At 43.5% G+C, this 27946-nt stretch overlaps 1 protein-coding gene across 15 annotated transcripts in view; it reads left to right on the top strand.

The window, feature by feature from the left end:
* Positions 1-27946, top strand: part of HMBOX1 (homeobox containing 1) — a 117468-nt gene that overhangs the window by 24833 nt on the left and 64689 nt on the right. For 13 of the 15 annotated variants that reach the window (XR_014317329.1, XR_014317330.1, XM_082758419.1 and 10 more), the window contains exon 2: positions 16843-16926. Coding sequence is in view for 12 of the 15 variants with exons in the window: in XM_082758419.1 (XP_082614545.1) it covers positions 16904-16926 (23 nt within the window). In the remaining 3 variants the exon portion in view is untranslated. Of the gene's footprint in view, positions 1-16723; positions 16749-16842; positions 16927-27946 lie in introns of those variants that run through there. The other 2 variants (XM_082758421.1, XM_082758426.1) reach the window with 2 other exon arrangements.

Here is a 27946-nt window from a genome sequence, read left to right as displayed (position 1 = left end):
TGCTGTTCAGTTCTGTAAAATGGAAGGAGGCAGCAGAACGATGTGTGTGATTTTATGATAAACTAGAAACATCTGTCGTTACATCCATGGGTACTTATGTCCCACGTCCTGGATTAGATTTTAATTTGCTTATCTCTCAAAAAAAAAAGAAAAGTAATTTAAAATTGCACAGATCTGAAGACAAAGCGTAAGCTGGGGTCTGGTGGTACATCCTCAATCAGTTCATATGCAGTGGGGCATCCGTTTAGAAAAAAGACAAAGGGAGGCAGAATGGAAATACAAAATGGGAAAGAGGAGTTGAGTGATCAGTGCTGTTCACCCTTCTGTGCAACACAGAGGCTGCTGGATGTAAAACAAAGTGGAAAAGGAGCCCCTTCAGGCCATGTGCCAGCCTTGATAAAATAGGAGCGTTTCTTGCCTGTTTGTGTGCACAGCCTGATTCGTGATGCTGTCACAGGTCTGGTCCCCCAAAAAGTGGGCCTGGGAGCGACAGATGAGCAATCTTTGCCTGCTGTTAATCAGGCAGCACGGGCTTTCTCTCGCTCAGTGGGACAGGGATGGGAAGGTGGAGCAGGACTGGAAACGAGAAGCTGGGAGGATAACGCAGAAGCTGAAAACAGTGCAGCAAAGGATGAGGAGGTAACGAGAGTTGTGGGAGGATTTCTGCCCTGGAAGGAAAGGGTGAAGGGATTTCAAGCGAAACCTTTAGAAACCCACTTGCCACTTGTTCAGACCTGAGAGGGAATTTCTTGTAGGGAAACGAGGAAATACTTCGTTTTCTGTGTCTCCTGTAGGGACTACAAGAAACAGGCAACGTAATTTTCTGCAAAAAAGTTGATATTAAGCGAGTCATTTCTAGCTGTGCTGGAATGCTGGAATAGCTCATTTGCTCAGCTTTAATATTCTGGTTGCTCATCCTGGAGTTGCTGTAGGCTTTTCCTGCCAGTAGCTTCATCTCAATGCAGCAACAGTTATCTGTAAAGTCTAAGTGATCCTGCAATAAAAGGGCCTTCTTAATCAAAGATGGTAAAGTCGGAGACAGTCAGTGCTTTCAGCGTTGGCATCCTGTTCTGCTAAGGCAATCCCACGTAGGAGGAAGACAGACACAAAAAGTGATTTGGCTGTAATGCAGCAAAACAAATTCTGGCCAAATTGTGGACTTGGAGCTAATGGGTACACAGTGTTACTCTGCGAGCCTCTCTAACGCTGCCTGGAAATCGCGGTGAGTTTTGTAGCCTGTTAACTACTCAGACTGCTTTGTGATTCCGAGTTTGGCTTCGGCTGGTGAAAAATGGGGGCGCTTTCACGCCTTGTATTTCCAAAGCAGAAGCGTTTTAAGAATATTAGAAGTAAATCTTAATAGATTACTTCAGAGCAGCCGTAAGGCTGTGATCTAATCCATTTATATGTATGCATGTGTCATCCCTCCCTCTTCCCCAGCCAACTGGATGGTGACTTACGGTGTCAGTTTTCTCCTTGTGGATGGGGAGCGAGGCTTTTCTGATGTAACATGTTTTACAATACATTCACGCGCTCTGGCTCGCCGAACGGCTGTACATAAATTGTGCCCAGGCCATTTAAGAACATAATATCCCTACTGGGTCAGCCTGACGGTCAGACTAGCCCCGTACCCGATCTCTGATTACGGTAAAAATCCTGCTTGCAGCCACTCAGCCTTTTCCCTGCAGTTGAAGAAGGGTTGATAAAGGAGGCAGAAACCTGCTCGGGGTTCCGGCTTCACGTCGTATGACTGACAGAGTTCCTGCCATCCGACCTCCCTTCGCTGCCCTGCCCAAATTTTCTGTCTCTGTTTTAAGTTTTCGCTCTCTGCTTTTCCTGACCTGCCTCCTGCAGCTCTTCTCAACCAGACCGCTTGCTGGTTCTTGGCTGATCAGTCACAGGTAAGGGTAGATCCGAACTGCTTTGTACAGGTTAGAAGCTGTAAAGATGTTAGGCTGTAAAAATGTTGGACTCCTTTAAACCAGCCCAATTTTTTTGTGTTTGTGTGCCAAGGAAGTCTAAGACAGTTCGATAAAGACATGCCTGAGTCCCAGTTTACCAGGTATAAGCAGTCATTTGAAATTAACTGATGGTTGATATTTACAGCCTCAAACATAGGGAAAAATATTAGTAAATCAGAGTTTGGTGAAGTGAAGGGGTTGATTCTTAAGGTTATGGGATGTATTTATTGACTTCGCGTTTCTCAGCGTTTCTTTTTGCGCTTTCTATCATCTGCTGTAGGAGCTAGAGCTTAAAGAAGAGCAAATGCTGTGACTGAGGGCAGTGGGAGAGTTTGCTAGGATGTTTTACTTTCTGGTTTGTTTTTTTAAAGAAGGACTCGAGTCTGTCAGGTATCCCACTTTGAGTTTTCTCCTTCAAATCCTAAAAGGGTTCAGTTAGTGCAAGTCCTGGGTGAGAACTGCAGGGGATCAACGAGCAATCTCTGGTCTAAAACCCTTTCCAATGACCCAGGTATCGACCCCAAAGGGTAAAAGCACAGCCTCTTAAACTTCAGGAGCTAGCTTGCTCTATCCAGCACATTTCTTTCCTAGAGCCCATTACACAAAGTCCAGGATTCCCAGCCCCAGCAAGTGGGGACAAGGTAAAAGCATCGTCCTCAAATTCTGGAGCTGATGGCCTGGGTTTGACAGGTTTAGCTGGGAAGCTGTGCTGATGGAGGGGAAGGATGATTTCTGCTGAAATAGTAATATTGCATGGAAGGCAGTGTTGACACAGTGAGGGATTACTTACTTCACCGTGCTTGTTCCCCTGTTTCTGTAGGAGTAGCAGTAAAAGCACCTTTACGTTACCATAAAGTGACGGGGAAGGAGGTTATCCTAATAAAATATAACGTAATCTGCTCGAGTGGAGAGGCCTGGGTTGGAGGCTTAGGGAATATTGGGCTGTAACTTCCCCAACTCCATTTGCTTGCTCGGATCTTGAAAGGGTTTTGTGAGCTGTCCAAATGAGGGACATCTTAGCCCCACTGCTGTCATGACATTCACCAAGCTCACTGTTGTCTATTTTTTTTCCCCAAAGATTCTGCTTTTAAAATAACTATTTTAAGATACTTTTTCCATTTGATGCCTAGCATCAAATTTTCTTCATTCATCATCTTTTCTTCAAGGTAATTGTCATCCCTTCCATTGTCTCTAGCTAAGGAAGATCAGATTTTGAAATACAAAGTAAGAAGATCCGTCCAGTTTTGGATGGAGAGGGAAGAGGACTCATAACTGATGGATCCAGTGAACTTCCATTCACTTCCAACCTGAAAATGGTTTAGAAAGGTTGAAATTGAGGGAAAGGTGGAGTCCATGGTCTCTAAACAGCTCCAGAGACTGCTGCTCTGCTTTCTTCTCTAGAGGATCTTGCAGCAGCCTTACTGCTGCAACTTTGGAAAGTGTTCCAGGACTGCTTTAAGTTACTCCTAACCTCAATTACGGGAATTTAGCTCTGTTTTCACTGGTAAGCCGTGTTTAAGCGTGGCATTAAACTGGCTTAACAAACAGTATTCGTGTGGATGGGGGCAGAGATTTATGTAACTGGTAAGTCTGCCAGCACGTTACCAACTGGATGTAAAGAATTATAAAGATTTAAGCAATAAATGAAGTTGAAAGTGCCCCTTTTATGTAAGTCAGTATTTTGGATAATATTCCTAGAACTAACTGTAAAAAGAAAAAAAAACCTCTCATCCCACTGTCTCCTGTGCTTGGCAGCAGAATTGTTAGTCAGCAAGAATGTGCAGAACTTTGTGAAAAATTGTTTTGTTGCAGACTGTCTAGAGGAACTCGCATTTTATTTTTGGCATGTTGCATTAAACAGTAGCTTTTATATTTTAGGACTGATGCGTTGATTTATGTATCCTCCGGTCCTCTGGTGGAGGTCCAATTTCCAAACTTGGATGCTTCTCTTGAATAACTTCAAAACTTTCAGTTCTCAGATGGGGAGAGAAACGTTGCAAGACATTACCCGACCAGCTCAGAGCAGAAGGGTAAGGTGAGGAGCGTGATAGGCCTAGAAGGAAATTTATTTCCTATTTATAGGAAATACTTTGCATTAATTCACCTCTGCATCTTGGTATGTATACCTTTGAGTGGGCTGAATTTCCCCAAGCAACATATGTGTGCTTTTGGAAGGCCAGGAATCTTACCTACAAGTTCACAATCACAATCCAACGAATGAATGAATTAAAAAGCCTTTCTTCTGTCTTTATTCTTAAAGTTGTAGGCTTGTAGCATGTATAATAGGGCTAAATTAAAACAGCAGCTTACCGCTGGCATTGCCAGGTGCTGGTGTCACCAGTACACAGCAGAAATCTCAGACCTTTTTCAGTTATTGCTGCTAGAAACTCGTTAGTGATGTGTGGCAGCAGCCCTTCGTTAAGGGCAGCAGGATGTATGGGGAAAGCCGTGCCTCTCGAGGGGTGCTGTGGGAGGACTCTGCCACATCTTCACCTGTACAGCAGCTGCAACAGAGAGGACAGAAGCATGCATCCACCCCACAGAAAGTCTTAGGACTTTTTTTTTTAATTGGCAACCATCTTAACTTTAATTCACACCTGAATTATGCGTGCGTGTGAAACTGTAAAGCTCCTCTTTTTGATTTTTTTTCCCAACAGCTCTTTTTTGAGTGGTCAGGTATAAGGTGAATGGACTTTATTTTAAACCCAAACAAACTCTGTCAGGCGTTTGGATAAAAATATTTCAAAAATAAAGAGAGAAAACCTCTGGGAGCCTGAATGGTGAATTACAGAGCATCTTCCCCAATCTTTGAATGTACTTTGTGTAGCGTGGAGCTGGAGTAGCAGGAAGGCACCTCTAGAAATTATTAAAGCCAGGGCTGGAATAATTCTTCAGATGGTTTTTGTTCATCGTGTTATCAGTGTGCAACAGAGTGGTCTGCAGCTTTGAAGGCAAGTCAGCCTTGCCCCGAGACGATCTCCTTTGAACTGCTGTTTGAGCTGGTAGGTGCCTGACCCCTTTGGAAAGGAGCAAGTGGCTACCTTAGGGCCACTTGCCTGCGTGAAAGGGTAGGGAGCTCAGCTCAGGAAAACAGCTCCAAGAAAAGGCTCGTGCAAAGGGGTTTTAGAAAACAAGCTGTGTTTGGCTAGGGGGGTGGCTGTGGGTTTTATCGGTGCAACAGGTGGAGAAAAAAGGGCTCATGCAAACCCTGGACGAAGTGTTGGTTTGTCTGGGGAGCAAGGAGAAGCGGGTTAACGCTTTGGAGAAGGTGAAGTGTCTGAATGTGAGGATAAGTGAAAGTTTTGCTATCGTTTTGGGCACTTCCTTGCCGCTTCCCCAAGTGTAAGGCTGGACTCTGCGTGAAGACCAAGCACCGATGTTTGGTTCAAAACCATCTCCAGCAGATAAAGCATTTTCTGCTTATTTCTGCAAAAGGAAAAGCTCCGTGATCAATCAACTACGAGAATGAATTGATGGCAACTCAACCTGTCTTCAGTATGGACAATCTTTCCTTCTAATTCTTCCCATCCCCTTGCCTTCTGCGTCTGTTAGTAAGGTTCTGCAAGAAGCAGCATTAGATTTGAAGAAAGAAAGTTTTCAGAGAAGTTAACAAGTGAAAATGGAGTATGTAATGGTAGCCATAACCATGGTCCTCGCTGCCAGCGACAGCTATAATTTTATGTGGGGCACATACATCCTAGCAGACGCTTCCCATTTAAACCACACTGGTTTCAGCGCAGACCAAATTTAGGATCTAAGCATGGTGACCACAGCACTCTCACCATCTCTAATTCCTCCTTCTGCCATTTGCTGTCTCTTCTCAAATGCTCAGCGAGACTTTTTTTTCCTCTAGTTGTTCTATGGAACAGCTTTGATTTTTCTCACTTTGTGGTTATTTTAAGCTTCAGAAAACAATACGAATGTACTCTTCCTTTTTTTTTTTTCCTCCCCTCTTTCCTCTGTGCTTTTATGAAAGCGGAATCTGTGTAGATAAAGCACAGTTGATCTGTTAGGGATTACTGGTTTCTCAGTTATTCTTTTGCTCTTGCATATCATGCCTTTATGTGGAAGAATATTTAAAGGTGCCGTGTAGAACAGGGAGATGAAAGATGCTTTGTGCATTGAAGAGCTCTGGTGTCACAGGAGTCCACCTGTTCTCCCGTAACTTTATTTTTTTTTTTAAGCTGAAGTTTATTTAAAGTGAATTTCGCTGCTTAGAAAAGCCGCTGGGTTTTGACAGCCTTAAAGGCTGAAAGACCGTCCCCACAGGTGGCGGCAGCAGCACGATGCCCTGGTATTGAGGGCACAAGAGGAGGAAGCAGGAGATGTGCCTCCTCTTCTCAGCTCCAGCACGGGTCACCTTGAGCCGAGGAGTGCGTTGCCGTGGCTTGGTTAGCTTGGGATGATGTTACCCCAGCTCACGAGGGCACTGGGAAGAGTCGCTGCTCTCTTAGGAAAGATAAAGCAAGGATAAAAACTTCTTGCATCGTCATCGAGGCCCAGAGCTCGTCTCGAGTCTACCAGAGATGGGAATAAATGGCAGTTTTTGGGCGATGATAATCCCAACACCCAAAATCTAAGAGTAATTGGAAGGGATTTTGTCTGAAACGAGCAACACAGGAACCAAACCGGACAGGTTTCATGAAGGCTCATGGTCTCTTGGTGTATCCTGCGTGAAATCTTAGTAATATTTCTGGAGAGTCAAGCTGGGTCTGTATGGATATCCATTTAATGTAGCATTGGGTGTCAAGCCCTGGTCAGTACGGGACCATTACTGTGCCTCTCCAGCTTGCAGAGCTATCCCTCTGATTAAGTACAAGAGGGAGTTTTCTTTTTGACCCTTTCAGGCTATCAGCTTAATTCCCAGAAGCTTCGGATTTAATTACCCATATCATTACCACAACACGCATAGCTGCAGATTTTATTAATGGCCATAAAATTGTGGCATCCCCTCGGAAGGGAAGGCAGACTCGCAGCTAGCAGGTCCTTTCCCACGTCGCCTCTGGTACCAGCGAATCCCACAGGTCGCTGCAGCACCCCTCGTGCCCTTTTGCCGAGCAGCAGACCCTGCTCATCCATCTTACCCCCATTTTCCTGCCCATTTCCCAACCTGTAGTAACCCTCTTCCCTAGATCCGTCACCAGACTTGAGTGTTTTTGCCTCTAAAACAGAGGTTTTACCCTTCTCGGAGCCCATTTCAATGTGTTTAGCAACTGTCTGACCTTTACACCTCTCTGTTTCAGGCTCCTCCCGCTCGCTGGGTTGCTTTTGTTCCTGTCCCTAAAACGTGCTCTAATCCATTTCAGTTCCTTTTCCCCGGATGATGTTTTATGACTTTGTAAATCAGCCTGAGTGGTACAAAATCAAATGCTTTCCTGAGCTACTGATAACTTATGTCCACTGTTTCACTCTTGTCTAACCTAACGATTTGGTCGTATAATAAAAAGGATTTCAGCAGATTTGTCAGGCATGACCTTCCTTTTATGAATCTGTACGGAATGTCCTCTACTAAATTATGCATTTCTAAATGTTCTGCAATTTTGGCTTTTATCAACACTCCCAATACATTCCCACAGCTGAAGCTCGAGGAGAGCTCCTGCTCTGAGAGAATTCAGCAGAACTCCCTCGCAGCCCAGCAAGATTCATCAGTTTTTCAGGATTCTCTGTAATAAAACTTTTCCACTCCTTGTCCTCGTGGTATTAGATTTTTGACTTTGGGATTAGCATTATACAGCCTTAGAGCTCTAGGTTTTGGTTCCAGGCTTGCTAAATCATTTCTTTTGAGACCGTGGATGTCAGTTCACGTCTGCAGGTTTGGTTTTCTGGCCTCTTTCCTAAGGGCTATTTCGCATTTCAGCCTTGCTTTGTGCTTTTGCCTGAATATATATGAGGGAGGGGGAGGAGGAGGGACACTCCAAATCCTTCAAGTGCTCTTGCTTCGAGCCCTTCTGCTCGTGTTTCTGCCTCCTTTCAACGTATAGCTTGCCACTTGGGCTGCGCTTCCAAATACGGATTTCTCTTGGAGGTATGTTCTGACCCACCTACTTTGTGCTGCGGATATATTTAGCCAACTTTTGCTGTAACAGTTGTGTGCTGCTGTCCCAAAGCTTCCCCTGTCATCTGCTCTCCTGCCTACCTCCTTCCCCGTTACCTTGCGTGCGTCACGAGCCACCTGCCGGAGTTGGGCATCTGCAGGCAAAGCTTTCGGCTGCTTGTATTGGGTTAGTTTTGGCAGGAGGAAGAGGATGGAGGCTGAGCAGCCCCATTTTCCCCCCGTGCTACTCGCTGACCAGTGCAGCCTGCCCACATCTGCCTTAATTCCTCCATCTGCAGCGAAAATCGCGAGTTCCTGAAGTCCCCAAAGTTAGGGATGAGACAAAAAATGGAGACTTAAAAATTCACCAATGCTCTGATTATGAGTTTTTAAGCAAAATGCACAAATAGGTCCATACTCCCTGCCCCCAAAGCCTGGCTACTACAAGGCAAAGGTGCTGCTCAGCTGGGCTACGTGGATTGTGATGCCAGAGCAGTCTTGGGATGGGATGCCTTCAGACCACAGGGCATGGATCTTTTTTTAACCTTAGCCCAACCTAGAGTGAAAGAAGCTCTAGAATACCCACTGGGTAAGTGTCCACCCCGTTATCTACCGGTTTTCATAGGAGGAAGTTGCCAAGTTGAGGAGATAATAATAAAGTTATGATAAGATTAGGGCAGGCGCTGCATTTAATGGGCTGACTTTTCTTCTTTTCCTGTTCCATGTCATCTAAGATGGATCCCAAGTGCGAAAAATAAATAAATAAACCACGTAAACCTGCGCCGAGTGAATCACTCGTACTAAATTTAAACCACTTATTATGGGGAGGGAAAAAAAAAAAAGAGAACTTGGATTACAGGTTTAGCGAGCAGGAGCACATATTTCAGCCTGTATTGCCGTATTTATAATTGCCAAACTACCGATTTCTTGGAACTCTGCTATTAGCATTGTTAAGCAGGGTTCCAGACAGTCGCTCGTATAAATCCCCGTGAATGTGTTAAGCAGGAGAAGGACCTTGCAGAAATATTGAGCCGAGAAACGAGCCCGATTTGGGGGATGCTGCCTGGGCAGGAGAAGGAGAGGTGCTTGCTGTTAGGGTGTCCTGCTGGAGCATCGACTTGAGGTTTGCTTGAGTGTTTTGTTAGGTGTGTAGGAATTTATTTCTTTTCTGGACAGAAGCATCGGAGTGTGGGAGGTTTCTGTACAGAACAAACTTGTAGCAGTGAATCCCCGTACTTTGCTGATCACTTGCTCTCCTTCACTCAGGCAGTAAGTAACCACGTGGAAAAACACCTAAAAAGCCTCCTTTTCATGGTCAGGTATCATTCCTTTTCCAGCACGCTTTTCCAAACAACAGAGCCTCCCAAGCTCTGAAATGATGACAGCACATTGCTAAACGCCCCATTTTTTTGTAGTTTTCGTGACACCGATGTAACCAGAGCACCATTCTCGCTGCCAGTCTGCTGACTCAAACCATCTCTGTATCTTCTCAACTACTCAGTGGGTCGAAATGAGATGGAGCCTCTAGAGAATAAATCTACCAGCGTGCACGCTTTGCCTTGGACAGAAAAATATTGCACTTGCATCTGCTGGACCATGTACTTCTGCAGGGGTGAGAGGGCCCCACGGGCTTTCTGGCACAGCATGCGAACAAGGAAAAGCAAGTGGATCCGACTGCTCCACGTGGATAAAGCCTTTAGAGGTGGACCTGATGAAAATCTGGAGCATTTTAAAGAGTTAATGCTTCTTAATTTTACGTAGGAACTCGTTATGGCTAAGTGATGCCACATTCCCCTCGATACTTTTCTGTGCCATGCAGCAATGCAAAAATGAGGGATTTTCTCTTCCATGCCTCTTGCTGGTACTAGTGATCAAATGAAATATTTGATCAGCAGATAAACTCCTGGTTTCTTTTATTAGGTCAGCAGCTGGGCATAGGTTCCCAGCTCACTTCAGCTGAATATCCAGGCATCTTGCGCTGGGCATTTTGGTATTCACGTAGGCTCTTGGCAGTTTTCTGCGCCTGCCAAGGGTTTGCTGTGCCCCTATCCTGCAATTAATCTCCCTCTGTCAAGTGACCTGGTGCCAAGCGCAATTTCTGGAATTCTGCTAAAAAGGAAGATCTGGAGGCCATAATAACAACGGTTTCTTTTTTGTTCCTAGCATGAAGTGTTGGGCACAGCGTGCTTGCTCTGCCTCGTGCTGCCCGCGAGTTGCAGTGTCGGGCTGCGGTGTTCCCCTGTGCCCAAACCCTGCACCTAGGGCACCTCGGGAGGTGGAAGGGAAAGTCAAATTCTGCCCCAACACACTGTGTAGTAATTCCTTTGAGCAGATCCAGCTGGTGAGAAGCTGAACCGAGGCATTATTAAGGCCACAACCCCAGGTAGGGGCTGCACGTGGGCATGCCTGGAGATGCTTTGCTCGGTGTGAGCACTTCTGCTGCTTGTGTCCTGCACTGGAGGTCTGCTTGCTTTGTGCAGACATATTTCACTTGGCAGTGTCGGATCTCATGTCAGTTGGCATATCCGTTGCTACTTCAGAAATCGGTTAAGGTAATTAGCGTTAATTGAGATCTCTTTTCAATGAGTCCCTCGTTTATTGTATGGCTGGCCCAGGCTTGGACTCGAGAGTTTGGCAATCCCCCATCCCCAGTCTTCCCCAGATTAAGGTGCGTAACTGTACATAGCCAAAGAGTTCAAGGTATAGTCTGGACTTTTTGGCGTGCAAACGTGTTGAATGTTGATTCTCCATCAGGGTTTGTCTTTCTCATTAGAGGTTTGCAAGAATTAGCTGTGAATTGGGCTGCTCCTGCAGCTCCCTGCTGTTCCTTGCTGCCTCGTGCCGTGCAGTTCGTGGCTTTGTGACAGCTTCTGCTCGGCTGCAGGGTCAGACTTTGGACTGAACCACCCAGCTGAGAGCCACCTTCTCTTTAAATTCTCTCCCGTGATTGACCATCTCTTCCTCGTCCATCTCAGTGCTCAGTCAGACTGATCTAAGTGGATCAGGGATCTCTTTGATCACTGAGGCTTTGCAGCAGCTGCCAGCTATCGCTGTTAGCCAGGAGGTGGGTGCCTTGCTGTCATCCTTCCTCTATAGGGATCGACTTGTAATTGGAGGCACCAAGACTAATTCAATTCTGGCTTCTGGTTCCAGGCAGGTTTTTGACAACGTACTGAAATTCAGGATATATAACAGCGTAGGTGCTTGGTACATTAAATCCTAAAACTTACTTGTAAGCAGTAATGGAAACAGAACCTGGGGTCTGCTGGAACGTGTCTGGAGATGGGTCTTGAGGGCAGCATTTCATGTTACAACTGCTGTTGAGGAAAAAAACATACTAAATGGTGTCTTTCTGCTTGGGCTGCATTGCCTTTTATGCATCTCTGGGCCTTCTGGAGTAGCTTGGGGTCCTCTCCAGTGAAATACAGCTCAACTTGCCTGCCTTTCTGGAAGCTGATTTTTTGGGAAACTGATTTTGTGACTTCAGTCTTTTTGAAGAGAGGAGCAGCTTCTGATCTGCTTCAAGATGGAGCCTGGCCTCCAGCTTGCCCGCTGGGCAAAGCCCATACATTGGGTTCAGGGTGCTGCTTTTGTGTGGGATAGGGAAGGGAAAAGGGAAGAGAAATAATAGCCAATTGTTTCTGTGGAGCTTTGCTGCAGGGCATGTTGTGGGAGCAATGATTTACTCACATTCTTTTTTTTAAGTGCACCAACTGTTGCTTTCTTTATCATAAGATCAAGGCATGTGTTTTCTAAAGGGGAAAAGGCTTGTTTTGGTGGTTTCCCGTCAGTTAAAGAGTTCTGAGGAAGAAGAGGATCCTGTCAAAAAAATAAATTACTGTAAACTTGGCAGGATGCTCCTCCATTCCCTAACCACAATCCCCAAATAATGCTTTCTCCTGCATCATAGAGCAAAGGGCTTAGAAAACCCAACACAGTCTCAATAAGAAAGCAGAGGTGATTGGAGATAACTTCTGAGCACTTTCTTTAGTAGTTTTTGTTTGTGGAAAATACGCTCTCTTGCTCCCTTTGATCTCTTTCTGATTTACTGAAACAGGTTGCCCAGAGAGGTGAAGTCTCTGCCTGGAGATACTAAAAAACCGTCTTGATGTGGTGTTGGGCACCAGTTTTAGGTAGAACTTCTTGAGCACGGCGGGGCTGTGGATGACCTCGGGAGGTCCCTTCCAATCTCTTCTGTGATTAGAAGGTCACATCCTTAAGATAAGGTCTCTGCCCTGGCAGCTCGTGCCTTGTTACCCCGTGACTGAGCCAACATCTTCTGTGCAAACTGCTCGTTGAGGTAACCCAAAGCTGCAGCATTGCTTAGTGGTGCTTGGCCAGAGCTGCTCGTGCACCTTCCTTAGGGTCTGCACAACACCTTGCTTAGGATACAGATGAATGCACTAACTTAGAGCAATAATATTCAAATAACTTCGACCCTAGAGACCTAAAAGGCAACGCCGACCGCGTAGAAGTGGATGCTGCATGCTGCCGAGCCGCAGCTCATGCTCAGGGAGGTGACAGGTCTTAGAGAAGGTTCTTAACCTTGCTTTCCAGGGCACAAATGTAACACATCCTCGAGTCATATGGCAGAGCATTTTTTTTTTTTTCTAATAGGCCTATTTTGGGAAAATGGGCTAGAGAGTCCTAGATTAGCTTTAGTATTTTGGACGTTAGTCCTACTTTTGTACACGCACCCAGATGAATTTTAAGTTTTGATACAAACGCAGTACCTGGAGTTTTAAAAGCCTGGATAAACAATAGCCTGTCTGAACGTATCCCAAGAATAAACGACTCTAAGCTAGCAAAGAAAGGCTTAACAGGGGCTATTGTCTGGCATCTGAAGCCAGACAGGTTCAAAGTAGAAATCAAGCCCCAATTTTCAATGGGGAGGGTGATTAACCATTAGAATGAACTGTAAAGGGTGTGATGGTTCCTTGGTCTCTTGCTGCCTTTGAGGCAAGATGTCTTTTGGACAGGAATTAAGCCAGTAACAGGTTTGTGTTGCTTACATTGACATCAGCAAAGAGAGGGAGAATTGGCTGAAATGAAGTGGCCCACATCTGTAGAAACGCACACAGCCACTCATCATTTCTCCTTTCCTTCACCATTCAACAATCAGGTTTATGAGCAAGATGAAACTTGGTTCTTCAGCAGGTCAGTAGCTGGTAGCATAACAGTCCTGGGGCCTCTGTCCTCACCACTGATGCTCTCCTGGGTGGCTGGAAGCCCGGGATTTAGCCCCTCTGTCCATATTTTACTTTGACAAAATGGTGATGTTTCTCTTTCCCAAGGACAGAAGGCTCTTAATTTATTTGTAAAGCCTTTTTTAAGAACTTACTGAGGGAGGTATTAGTGAAATACAAAGCGGTGCCGTTATTTTTTACTATGTGACTCACTCAGAAATTAAAAAGGAAAATCAATTTCTTTTCCAAATAAGTGATATGAGCCTCATCTTTACCAAGTGACTTCCTTGCCTCTGCAGAGTGTGGTGGATCAGGGTGAACTGTTCTTCAAAACATCTAATTGCATACAGTGAGAAATGAAGAAAACTGAAGTGGATCCCAAGAATGTATTAAAAATCTAAACTAAAATGAGAATGATTTCATGTCAAGTGAGACAAATGCAGAGTTGATACTCCACTGCTTCACACATCCACTTGTCCTTGGCACCGAGAAAATGAGATTTTTAATATCTGAAAAACAGATTGCCACGAAGACTCATCCATTGTAAATTTAAGCTGCCTTTATAGCAACTTAAGCCGGGGACAGGATTGTTCATTACAACCGATTCTACAACTGTGGCCATGATTTCCATATTAATATTGAATTTTTTTTATTGTCTGCCCCAGGAAGGAAGGGGAACAGGTAGTGTGTTATCCCTGGGTTAGCAGATAATGTATTTAATGAATAATGCGAGAAGGGCAAAGGTTTGTGTGTTCGTGCTTGCATATCAGCCATGGATTGCGGTGACACCTGTGCTGGGATTAAGCCTGGTTTGGTGCTTTGCTTGATGCTAAATTAGACCGAGCAGAAGAGTATTGATGATCTTACAATCATCATTTGGTGGTGGAGGTGGAAGTTACGCTGTTTTGGGCTGAATTTTTTCCCTAAAATTCGAGGTGAGGGATTGTTCCTTGTCTGAAATCACAAAGCCATTTTATTTAACCCTTAATAGGGGTGCAGGGAGAGCAGGGTATTTCTGTACCACCAAACTTCAGATCACCGTTGAGCCTAAGACCCTTTGTAACCCTTTTCAAAAGCTGCCCTTCTGTTCTGGCAGCAGATGTCGGAAACGCTGGTTTCTTCTCCTTTTTGTTTAATTTCATTTGCTTTTGCAATTCCAGCTGCCGAGGCAGACCTGAGGATTCCCTGACCTGCCTTGCAGTGTGGCTTTGTCTGTGAGAATTTACGATTGCATCCAGACTGCAACAGTGCCACCTCAACCTCTACAGGAGCAAAAATTGTGACTGCCTCATATTTTCTTGTGAGCTCTCTCTTGGTTATTTCTGCTGAAATTCGAGCATCCTTTTTATCTGCCCTCACAGATCTGGAGTAGCTTGGAAAAGCTCCTTCTCCCTGCTCTGTTCACACCCCAGATCTGGGCTGGATCCTAATAGCTCTTCATTTATAACATCTGAAGCCTGTACCTTCCTTTTTTTTTTTGTTCCTTCCATTAGCATCACTAAAATCATTGTCCTACCTTTGTCATCTCACACCTGAGTTACTGCAGCCTTTTCTTTGGCTCTCTGTATCTCATCCCCTCGTGTTCCAGTTTAATGCCGTGTTTCATGATGATGGAAGGTGATCTTTTCTTTCCTTTGTGGGTTTTGTTCTCTGCTCCTTCCACACTCCTCGCCCTCAAAGCCCGTCTTTCTCTGCGGAATCCAGTTCTCTATCACTAGCCTCTCTGACCTTCAGAAAGTTTGTATATATTTAAATCTAATTTGTTCCTCTTTGGAAAACAAAACAGTTCTCTGTATTAAACTCAAAAATTGGCAATAAGTCAACTGCATGATCTCATTATTATTTTTTTTTGTGACTGCTTCAGGGAAAATGTTTTAAATACTGCTAACAGATTTAACCGAGAAGTGTTTTGGTGTAGAGCTATCTTTAAAAGGGTTCGAGTGGCTGAGACTGCAAGGGACCTGCATGTTTGTCTTTTCCATCCATCAGTTTTCCCGTGTCAAGGTTCCTCTCCCAGACCACGGTACGTGACCTGTGGTCCACTGGGACCACGCATCTTGTCTGCGACCTTGCTCTTGGCAGCCTCCTTTCCTGGAGAGCGAGAAGGCAGCTCGAGACCTAGATGTGGGCCAAATGAATTGGTTTGGAAGTGGTAGCAGCCAGCTCCCCTCCCTGAAAACACCCAGCTCGTGCCTTTGCCAACCTGGGTGTGAGCAACTGTGGGGAAAGCTTTAAAGCCCTGCTGGAAGGTGGTGGCCAGAAGCTGCCTGCTGCTCCTTCTGGAAAAGCTTATTGTCCTGAGTTTTTCACCAGAAAATCAAAACCTCTCATAAATAATGCAGCGTGTACCTCGTGAGCCTGGCGTAGGCTGCGTACGCCCAGTGGGCTCCATCTAGAAGAGGTGCAGTTCTTCCCCACAGCCTTCAGCAGGTCCTCGGGTGAGATAAAGGAAGATCCTTGCTGTAGCAGTTGGACCACATTTAACATCGAGAAGAGCCAAGGAGTGTCCAGCCACGAGGCTTGGGTGCTAATATTGCAGACAAACCCTTGTTGGAGCAGAGTGAACTATTCCATGTAAATCCCCTTGCTTCCCTACCCAATTGCTTTTTATTCCAGCTCACGTAAACCCAGAGCCTGCAGTGTAAATAATCTCTCTAGATCTTTCCACATCTGCCTGGATCTCATATCCAGCCTTTCTCTTCCCCGTCGGTTAATAGTTTGACTTTCGAAGCACTTTCAGTCTGTGTTAGTTTGTGGAGAAAGACATCAGCAGTGATAGCTGAAGAAATTTCTATTAGGTCATTCCTTTTCGGAACATAGTACCTGTCTTCTGAGCTCTTTGCGGATGTTAGCCAAATAATCCTTTTAATAGCTTTTGTGAGTTAAAAGGGTAGGTAACTGTCATAAGGCTAAATGATTGCACAGATTAATTTACTTGTGGCCAAAAGAAATCAATTGTAATTTAAATTTTTGTCTGTGGACTGATTACGCTACCAGACATCAACTTTCTCCTTAGGAATCTTCCAAGTGCATTGAAGCATATGTCTGTGATTATATAGATGATATAGATTATATGGATCTGGATTATTTACAGATTATCAAGAGTAATGTGAGTCATCATTTCCAGGTTTTAATCTGTTTGGTGTACACAAGCTCAGAATCCTCATCTGGTTGGCCTTGTTTAGATCTGTAAAGCGTTCATGTGTAACATGAGTCACTGCAGTCCATAGGGTGGTTGGGTACAAAGGATTATTTACCAGGCTTTAAGACCGTGGGTCTGCTGCAAACCGGGGCTAAAACTTCTACTGAAGACAAAGGGAAGAAAGCAGACGAGGCTTTAACGGTTCACAGAGTAAAACATAGAAATTGAAAGAAGAAAATTCAATGGTTCCAGGGAGCGTTTTCCTTAACCGTGTTTTTATTTAGTGGTTGATATACATCACTTTCAACAGAAGGTGGATTTGGGTGATGGAGAAGAATCCTTCAGAGCCTATCTTTGTTGTTCCTACTGGCAGGTGAAGTGATTTGGGGCTACTGCGTGGTGAAACTGCCAGAAGGTTGCCCTCTGTAAGCTGGTTGTATAATTGTAAACCAGATCACAAGAAGTCAATCTGTCTTTCACAGAAATATCTAACGTTTTTATATCTCTTGTGTCTTACAGAATGGTGAATAACACTGAAGACCCCCAAGAGGCTTTATAACGTCCCATCCCCATGTAAAGTATGCTCAGAACTTTTCCAGTAGTGTAAGTACAAGCTAAAAACAAAACAGAAAGATGGTATCTTGAGAGATATTTTTCTATTAGTTTGTCTGGAAAGAGCAGATAAATGGTTGCAGTGATAATCAGCAGTTTGCTAAGCTGGATAGTTCTACTGGTTTGGTATTTGCTTGATGTTTAGACCAGCGAACAGTAGCATTAAGTTCTTTGCTTGGTCTGGTTGATGCTTTATTTCTACTTCTACTTTTGTGTAACTGAAAGAGAAGGAAAATCATGCAGTGCTTGATCGGAGAATGGGTACCATTAAAAGCTGGAGTTCTCCATACATCTCCTGAACAAAGTAGAGGGATGTTTAAGAGCTGTTTAAGAGATTTGAGCACCACCACAGACTTGGTGAAAGGAGATGAGTAAGCTCTGTAAGTTGTATAGCAAAGGCAAAAAAACAACCAACCAAACAAAAAAAATAGCATTAAATGTGTTGGTTGAAGCCACAATTGCTGAATTGTGCCTCCTAGTGAAGTTGTCTAAATCTCATGCTCGAATTTGAGCCCATTAGTTCGTTCTTTTAAGTGTCTTATTGAATCTGGAATGTAATTGGTATCCTTCCTGTTCTCTTCAATAAATAAGCAAATGAATTCAAAGTTTGAAGCTTGTCAGGCTGAAAGGAGCGGCTTGTCCTGTACTGTGCTGTCATCCATCTCTCTCACTGAAAAGTCCTATATCACTGTTCCCCATACCTCTTGTAGGCATGACTAAATGCTTGTCCAGTGGCAATCAGATTCTTGAGGTGCTTTGACCTCTTGCCTGCTGATTGTACCTTCTGTCAGACTGAGTTAGGAAGAGAAATCCTGTCTTGAAGAACAGGATCAAGAAAGTGGGCTGCTGTGAATGCAGTCAGAGTTGTCCCAGATGGGTTATTTCAAGGGTGAAGATAATTCAGCTAGCACATGGACATTCATAGTGCAAGTGCCAGTGCAACCATAGACTTCTCTATAGTCACAGCAAAGAGTAGCAGCTGACAAAAGGATGGTTTGTATTGGAAATTGAACTACCAATGTACTTCAAGCAGGCTTCTTGACACAACCATTAATTAGTTATTTTCTGTTGCTGGTGACTTAGTCTTCCACTCGAAACTAGTGGTTTCTTACCCTGTTGACAGTGCCCTGAGTCTCCTTCTCTTCTTTGTTTTAGCTGGAAATATGTTGGATTTCAGTATTAAATAGCCAGCACTTGAGATTTTAAAGATCTAGTTCACAGCAGGAGAGAAATCTGGAGGTAAGGCCGCACTGCCCCGTGCATCTTTATTATGCTGGTAATTTAGTCTGCAGAGTGATCTTAGAGCTCCTCTGTGCTTTGTATGAACACGAGGACACTCTGGCAGCCTTAACTTTGAATCAGACTTCTAACAGACTTCCAAGCAATGAATTATATAGTCTAAATTTCCCGTGCTTTAGCCAGATATTAGGTGTGTTCTGCCCCTGTGCAGTTTTAGTAGGATGTCACATTATTCTGCTGCTTTCTGGAATCACTGTGGCACATTGACGTGTGGTGTTAATCAGCTGCCACCCCCATCAGAAAGGGAGCTGCTTTTTTGATTGATTCCAGTGTATGTGCAGTTAATACAGTCATCAAGAATGCAATATAAGTATAGGTGAATGATTTCTGACTGGGTGAAAGCTGGGGTGAAGCTATTTGGAGGGGGTTGGAAAGTATTAAATTAGAGGAAGTGGCCCAAGATGACCCAATTCAGTTTAAAGTTTCCAGATTGAACCATAGATATCTTTTTAAAAAGAAAAGTCATTAGAAAAACAGAGTAGTAGCACATCCCCCAGCCTATAGTCCATTGTGAAACGATGACCCATTTTGTGTATCTGCTTGTAGTGACTATTCAAAAAAAAATACATGCATGGGCCATGTAGAGCAGGAATACAACTACCAAATCTATGGTGAAGATCAGAGCTAGGATGCAGTCTGCAATTTGTTTTGATGAGCCCTCTAAGCAGGAAAGAGTTTCTTCAAAGTAATAAGCAATAGTGTAAGAGTTTAACTCAGATACTGAATAAGATAAAAATGAAACAGCTGATATAGCAACTGCCCCCAGTTGTGTGCTCACCTCTCCAACAGAGGTGAAGTAGGTTATAAAGCACTATCTGAGGCATTCAATTTTCAGGCCAGGGTTTTAAAACAAGCTGAAATTAAAGTTGGTTTACATTAATAAATCAGGCTTAGAACTGCCATGGTTAGAGGGTAGTTTGGTTATCCATACCCTGGGGCAGCATTCTCTGTCAGAAGAGCAAAGTAGGCAGCTGGCTGCAATTACCATTTCACCTACCTAATTTTTATCTCCAGTTGGATGAGAGTGAGTACTTGAGAGGAATTTGAGGCATGATGTGAACACAAGAATCTTGATTTTGGTCTCAAAATAATTATTTATTTATCTGAAACTAAGTCCTGCTGTCACTAATGCAAGTACATCTGTATTGGTTTCTTCATAAATATATGAAGAAGTTGTACCTCAGCACTTGTACCTCACAGGATCACAATGATATAGATTAATTAATGTGTGTTAATGGTAAGATCTGGCCATCAGCATTTATGTTGCATGTTTCAAGATCTCTCTCAAAATATGATTTCGGATGGAACTGGGCAGTTTTAGCATTGCCACTTAAAGTTTACCTGAATTGTCAGGCTGGTGCTTATGGATCTAACTGCCAGCAATGACAGAGCTGTTTTGGGAGTGAGTAAAAGCCTGCTGAGTGGAAAGAAAATCAGGGTGAGTAATGCAGATGAAAAAAAGGACTGGGCTGAAGTCTTGTCATCAGTTAGGAAAAACAGCACAAAGAAAAAGAACAAGTATGTGAATGATCTCAAAATTGGCACGCCCTGAAGAACAGCCATTGGATTATGGTGGCGTGGAAAGTCACCGTACGGCTGAGCTGTGGTGACTGTCTAGCTTCCCTGAAATGTGACACAAAGCACATTAATTAAACCTTGGTGAAAGGCTTCAGCTAACTTGCTGTCTTCATCTCTCGTCACAACAAGGTGTGGTGTAAATAGCTGGTGGCTGTAGAAATGTTCAGTTGACATTTTAAGCTTCCGTAACTGAAAGAATGTCTTGTCTGAGCCTTTAGTTTTACTTTTAAGATGAACCAGATGACTTAATCCACAGTTTCACAGGCAGCTAACCCAAGCTAACAGGGACTAAAAGAAATCTTGTTCCTTGTGTGCCTTCCTCTGCTTTTGGCCAAATTGACCCATCCCCATTTGTTGGGTTGGTGATAGCAAACATCAGAGCCTTCTCTAGGCTAAATCAGCTCACTTACCCATACAAGAAAAGTAGCTATGGGTCGGTTGGTTAGTTTATTTTCTTGCTGGGTTAGTGAACTGAACAGGTTTGTGGAGATTTCCCCCAAGCTATGCAGGAGGGGAGAAGAGCAGGACCAGCCCATGCTGCAGGGATCTAAAATCATAAAATATCCCATGCTGGAAGGGACCCATTTTTCTTGTTGTGTGCTGGGAAGTCAGTTCACTCTCCCTCAGGCATCTGCACCCTCAGGACTTGTGTCTTGAGGTGTTCTCCTCCTGCTCTGACTAGGGTGTAAAGATTTGGATTTATTATGAGAATGCAAACTATGTCTTCTCAATGTCATATGAGAAAAAATCTCCCTAGCTTGGATCTGGACTACATGAGAGATGTCTGTTGCTTTAAGAGCATTAATAGGATGTGTGTTTCTTTTTAAAATGCTTTTAAGTAAAACTCTAATATGGAAGCAAATGTAGCCAAAAGCCCATGTTTTTGCCATTAGGATTTATATTCTTCAAGGAGCTGCTGGTAAGCTATGTCTGAGTTGTTCTCCAAGTATAATGTCTGTCTTCACTAAGGCTGAATCCCAGTAAAACTATGATTGCAGGCTGTTTTCTAGTGGGGGGAAAAAATTGCTTTGTAGTTGAACACAAAATTAGGGGTAGGTAAATTTTAGGTATTTGCTGGTTTTTTACTTTAGTTTTCTGAACTAACAGTGTTTTTCTTTTAAGGAAGTTGTTAATTGTTACTGCTAGTGATGAATCCTGAGGGAGAACGCAGGTGCCTGTGATAATACTTCAGAGCATCTCTTTCTCTTAAGATGTGGAAGAGCACATCTGGTGATGGTATCTTTTAAAGCATGTCCTACACCTTGTCATATCTAATGCTACAGATGGACCATGTAGGATGACCATGGGGTGAGAAATGCTCATATTTTGGCCAGTCGCTTGGTCTGCCTTCCTGCAGAATGCCTTTGGGCCTTGGAACACGTCATTTCATCTTGTCCAAAGGCCAGTCCCTTTCTGTGAGCTCTCAGTCTCAAAAATTAGGACAATATTGATTTCTTGTCCCTTGGTCTCTGGAAAGGTGTTTCCAGTATTCAGACAGTCCAACTACCAAACCTGATACAGAAAGTTTCCGAGATTTTCATGTTTTTAATACAGGAGTGGCCAAAATAGACAGGAAATAGAAGAAGACATTGTATCTACCCCTGTAAATCTGATAGCAAAAAAAAAAAAAGGGGGATTTGCCAGTTTAGACCCATGTCTAGATTAGCCTCATGTTGGTTAGGCCCATGTCCAGGTTAGGCCCATGTCCAGGTTAGGCCCATGTTAGGTAGGCCCATGTCTAGGTTAGACCCATGTCTCAGTTGGTAGTGGTGTTTTATTCTATTTTTTTTTAATTTTTTTACCACAATAATTCTGTTTCTTCCTGTGAGTTACAGAAAAATATTCACTGTGTTGAGAGATTTGTTTAACTGTGTAACTCAACCACACGCATCCTGCCCTGATTCTGTTACGGAGTTTATGTTTGGTCTTTGGCTCCCAAATTTAGGGACTCCTCCTTTGCTCTTGGCACAGTTTTGGGCTTTGGGCCCTGGTTCGGTGCTCAGCTGCCACTTGGGCTTTTCTCTGTGTGTGTCAGTCCTGCCCATCCCTCCTTGTGCCCTTGAATCCAGCCTCAGAGTTTGAATTCCTGCCTCGTTGCTGGAGAATTGCAACAATAGCAGGAAGCCCTCATTGTGGAAGTAGGGAACGTTAGGGTTAGACAGATAAGGTGTCAGTGTGAATCAGTCTGGGCCTGGAGCAGAATTCAGAAGTACCTGGCTGCCAGCCCTGTGCTTAGTCAGAGGTCAGTGCCTTTTGTAAGACTTGGATTATGACAATAATTGGCATTTATATTCCATCTTTCCCTTGTAAGATTGATCTCGAGTTCTCTCTCCCTTTTCCAAAGATGTAAAGTGGATACTATAAAGGACAGCAAGTTACTCACCCAAGTGGAATCAGTGGCAAAACTGCTAGGGTTTGCTTGCTGCCAGTGTGCCAGCATCCAGTAAAAAATATTTTATCAGCAGCAAAGAACATCAAAGGCTGAGTGGAAGAACAGCTTATATAGAAAAAGTGTGTCTGGGTTTGGGGCTCTTTAACTAGCTAGGAAACTTGAAGCTTCCTGAAGAAATGATATGTTGATATTCTGCTCTCAGCTTGCCTTCTGTAATTTGTGTAGCGGTGAGTATTTGATTACGTTGGATTTATTTTCAGAAGTTTCAGGCTGCTCTTATTAACTGTCACCATTTTGATCGAAAGCGTATGGCAGTGTTCTGCATTCATAAGACGGTGTTTTGCATTCATAAACAGAGCCGGTGACGTTTAACCTCGATAGATCAGCTTGTAGTCTGATTTCACTCCTTGCTGCAAAGTGAGGTTTTCGTTTGCCTGGGATGAGAGCAGTCATTACAAGCATTACATTTTGTTTGTGAATCAGGATGAATGGGAGTAGAGTCCTCTTTGAAAATCAGAACTAAGAGTGCAGGAGATAATTATGCTAACGTATGGGTAAGGATGGCTCTGTGTTCGTTGACATGATGAGCACTTGAGGCCTGATTTTTTTTTCCCCCCTCTTGAAAACTGGTACAACTCCACTGAAGATACTGGAGTTGCAACTGATAAGCATAAATGTTGGCTCAGATGAGTCAGATCCTTAATCCTCTTCTGGGACCCAAAATTCATAGCATCAACTACTGTTTTGAAGGCGGCTTTGCTTAATGTGGTGCAAGGCTTTGGGCATTTCTGAAGCGCTTAAATTGGCTGTGAATAAAAGGAGATGCACTTCTTAAGTAAGAACAGAAAAGGCCAAAGCTTGAATTTCCGTAGATGAGAGAGTGCTCTGCCCTAAATGTTCCAACTGAGTTCCTTCAGTGTCTTAAAGCTGCGCTTGATGGGACTTGGAGTCTTAGCCTCTGAACTTGTGTGTGTGGTGCTCACTTTGTGATGCACATCAACCATTGTGGCTGTGGAACAGCTTTAGCTCAGAAAGAAACTCCCTCTGAGCATCTTGTAAGGACCAGGTGCATCCCGGATGGGTAACAGTGGGATGAAATGTGGAAGGGGAATATAATGTGAAAGGGGAATATAAAAAATACTTCTGATGGGAAGTATCTGGAGTGTTGGTTCATGTGACTCAGGGTGCTGAATATCAGGCTGCTTCGTAAGGAAGTCCTATCACCTCTGGAAAAAGCAGTGCTGTGCTGAATATCCATTTTTGTTTGCTGTCTAGATCAGAGACCTCACGTAGCAGGGAAATGTAGCAGCCCACTCATACTGAACAAGGATCCTTGCTGTATGTTTGTGACAGCGAGAGGACATACGTCTCCACGGTGGTCCGATAGCACCTCTCACCAGTACTATATGCACATTCACGAAGGGAAAAACTCACAGGCTAAGGAGTTCACACTATGGAAACACTGTGATAATGAAAATGTGCTTGGTTAACTAGTTGTAGAAAGGCAATTTTTTGCTATATACTTATACTTTGGCTGGAAAGCTGAACTTGCACAACTTTACCTTGTGATTTTGCACCTTTATTTGAAGTGCAAGATCGCATTCAGTGACAGCAAGGTGCGTTTTATGTGACCAAAAGTTTTGGTGTTATAAAAGATAAGCTTACAAGTGCCCTGCCAGCCCTGCACCAGCAGGACATGCCATATGTCGGAGAAGGGGGAAGTTGGCATCTCTCCCCATCCTGTTTGCCACAGTTGATGTGACTTTATCAGAATGGTTCCTAAACCAATTACCAGACCTGGGATCCTGTTCTGAACACTTTGGCAGTAGCCCACATCCATATTATGCGGAATGATATCAAATATAGGTCTCATATCTGGAAGTACAACTGGTTTTGTAAGTATCTTGAGCTTTGCAGAGCTTATTAGATAAAGCAGTGAATTTTAATGGAGATGTGGAGAGGGATCTCTGCAGCAAAGGATCTCTTCACTGATGCTGGAGTACTTCCTACTCATGTACAGTAAGTAGCAGAGAGGAAGAAATGATTTCTTCTGATCATTGAAGAGTCCAGAGCCATTTTCTCAAGTGCTCGAGGTGTTAAGGCCAGTGTTCTGGCCTTATTCCCAAATGGGTAATTGAATTGCTTTGAACTTCTGCAAGTTCAATTGGACATGGAGTTCTCCACTTCCTGCTCTTGGCCTTTTAATGGGATTATTCTGCTGTGTTCACCACCTAGAAAGTTAGCGTTGGGTAAATGATACCTGAATTTGCATGGTTTTCAGCCATGGTAGTAGGTGAGAAAATCCTCCTGTGTTTTCCTTTATTTTCCTCTATGAGAGAGAACACCTCTATGTCTGGCCACGTGTCCCTGGCTCAGGATCAGGACTTCCAAAGAGGGGGAGATCCCCATATCTACAGGGAGAACTTCATACAAAAAAATAAGAGGCTAAAAACCTCTTGGTGGTATGACGGGGATGTTGAGAGCAATGTCACTAAACAGCTTTTACGTCCCCAAACAGCCTTCATTTCACAAAGTGGTGTTAGAAGTAGAAATGGTTGATGCTGCCTCTTACTGGTTGGGACCAGCTGGATATTTTATTTCTGTGGATTTGGGGGTGAAAAAAGGTGGATTTTTTTTTTAAATTTATCTTCTTTAGGTCTCCCTTCACTGTGGTGTTTAGGCACCTCAGGTTCCTCTGGGATGAGCCACAAAAGATAAGCATGAAGTTTTAATGCTATATAGAGACCAAGTGGAATTGGGCCATCTTACATGGGGCATGACTGCTAACTTAATGTAAGAAATATAAATAAGTTTGATATTTTAAACTACTTTTTTTTTCCTATTGGGGTCTAAGTGAGCTTGATCCATTTTAAGACCCAAATTCAGTTGTTGCAAAATTGGTCAAATTTAGTTTTGAGTTTAATTAGTGCTTTACAAAAGTCTCACTTTCCAAATTTCAGGGAGAAAAAATGCATGGCGATTCTCCCCTGGTAGGCACTTTTTTCATTTATTTCCCCATCAAGACTGGTGAGAGGTTTGGTAAACGGAGATCTGCTAGTTTTAAGGATATTTTGCTACATCGGCTGCAAAGTTTGCTGAAGTTTAATCACAGCAGAGCAGCCTGTTCCAATCTTGTTCCCAGGAACAATTTTTGTTGCCTTGATTTTTCTCTTGCACACCCCCAATCGTTCTACTTGTCTCTATCTTATTTTGCTTCTTGTTACTTTTGCATTTGAAGGTTTTTTTCGCAAGGAAAAAGAGGGGGGGAAACAAATTGGATTAAAGCTAGCCAGAGGAGTTCAGGAGGATAAGAGGCTCTTATAGCAATAAGGGTGGGGAGAGAGGAAGTAGTAGAGAATATCCATTAATTAATGAGATGAATGAAATTAAGATGGTTCTAAAATGGTTGATTTACTTAACTGCTTTGTAAATTGATCTTTAAACAGGATAAGTTTATTAAAATATTTTGAAAATGGAAAATAACTGAAGCCTTGTTAGAATAACCGTTCTAAACAATGTTAGTGGGGTTATTCATTAAAAAAATGGTAGGTAGTTGGCAGTGTTGGAACGTGTTCAATAATACCAAGTTTTGCAATATTTGCTTTAGGTTTTTAATGGAAAATTCCCAATTCCTGCAGTTATTTTCAACACACAAAATTGTCTCAGAAGCATTGTTTCTAGATCTTATGGTTGTGTAGAGAGGAACATGAAAATGTGAATGACACAAGACCAGTAAGAAGTATGTCAATAAATTTGTCAGATGCAATATGTGCTGTGCACGTAACTATAAGCAAGGGAGTTTTTACCTCTGTACATGACATTGGTGAGAGCAGCAGGGAGATCCTGTATATGATTTTGGTGTTCATATCTTCTTTTGAATTGTTGAAAAGTTATATGGGGTAGAAGTCCTCTTGAATGGTTAGAGGCTAGAAGAATAACTTCCACAGGCAGACTGACTGGTGGACTCATTGACTTTGGTTTTATTTTTTTCCAAATTGCCCATGTTTTTTCGAGTAGTTGTGTTGATCCCAAGTATTTAATCTAACAGTAGGGTTACCCTTCTTCATGCCTTTTCAAAGCAGTCCACAGATTAACAGGACTCTGTGGGCCACGAGTTGGAGGTCACTGAATATCTTGTTCTCATGGCCTTGTCCAGCAGCCCTTGCATCCTTGTGCATTTGAAATCAGTGTACATGCACAGCAGATCCCTGCTGCATCAATGTGGGACAAAGGGGAGGCCAGATCACTTTCCTACATAATTCCATGTATCACAGAAAGTCAACCATTTATTTCTCTTGCATATGAGAACACTGGAGTTGATTAGGTTTAATTCAGTAGTACTAAAGGATACTTCAATTTGGCTCAAGAACACAAATCTAGAAGCTGAGCCCTGACGTTTTAGACAAATTAAGCATGGGATCACACCCTGATCCTAAAGGGAAGATCTACCCCATGTCAACAGACCATTGCAGGAAACGTTAGGTTCTTGACGTTGTGTGGCATTTTTGAAGCCATCTGGAAAGTCACCCTTTTGTCAGATGCAAGTTTTTCAGTTCACGGGACTAGAAGGACACAAGTTTGGGGTTGCTAGGTCTGTGACAAACTGGAGATTAAACTAGGTAAAGTATATTTTGGTATTAAAACTTGAAGAGTCAGTAAAGTAAGAATTTTTGTTAGAGGTAATTCTGCATGAATGTACTGGTTCATTAAATCCTTCAGTTCAACAAAGTACTTGAGGACATGAAAGTCTTGAGGACATGAAACTTGGTGTTGACAGATAAATAATTCAGGAAACGGTAAGATTAGAAAGACAGGTAAAAAAAGATGGCAAAAATGGGTTCATCTCAAAGGAATTCCAGGCTGTGTAAGGGGTTGGTGATGTGAGTCAGTAAGTCAGTGTGGCACTTCTTGCAGAGCTGGATAAAAGGGCTGAGCCTCCCCAAACCCAGAGGCCAAACCCAGCACACGGTGTGTGTTTACAGATGCTCCTGGTCAAGCTCTCAGTGTCTCAGCCTGAGGTTCAGCTTCCAAATTTCAGTTGTTAACGATTCCAGTCAGTTGCTCGAACACTGCTGCATTGGCTGCCGTGCCCTTGTGTGAGCGGAATAACCCGGGTGCTTGTCTTTTAAGATTGAAAATGGCTTGTACGTTTTCGGTAATTGATTGTCCCGAAGGACAGCACATTCCTACTGGAACGAAGCACTCAAATGGCTGTGGTCCGTCTGTCTTCACAGATGGTCATTTTCTTGGATGGGAGTCATCCCCTTGTATTGTCCTCCTGCTTCCTTTTCCTTACGTACCCATTTCTAATGCTAAAACAATCAAAGGGACTCAATGCTAGCTGTAAGTGGCCGAAGATAAGAGCTTCTTATCGGTTTTGGATTTTCCAGGCTGCAAATGCTATTTTCCTGGATGCGTGCATCCTGGTTTTGTAGCACCACATCCCCACATAGCTATCCTCTAGCTACAGCTCTCCTAAGCAAACCACTTCTCAGGTCTGCTCTTCAGCCCTGAGGCCACCCAGGCACATCCATGTTAGAGGATTACCCTTAAAAACTGGGTGGCTGCATCCAAACACCATGCTTGTGGCTTCTGGTGTTGTGAGATGTTGCTACCTTGAATAGATCCCGTTGCTACGCCCCCAACATTTGGTTCTGTGCGATGTGCTTGTCTGAAAGAAGAGTAAAAGCAGTGATGGAAAAAGGCTTCTCGCTCCGTGGTGGCCATTGGGGACCATGTGCT

Source organism: Aythya marila, assembly GCF_965140915.1.
Source record: "Aythya marila genome assembly, chromosome: 3".
In the NCBI taxonomy this organism is placed as follows: Eukaryota; Metazoa; Chordata; class Aves; order Anseriformes; family Anatidae; genus Aythya; species Aythya marila.
Note: the sequence above shows the minus strand (reverse complement) of the source record. Positions and strands in the feature narration are given on the sequence as shown.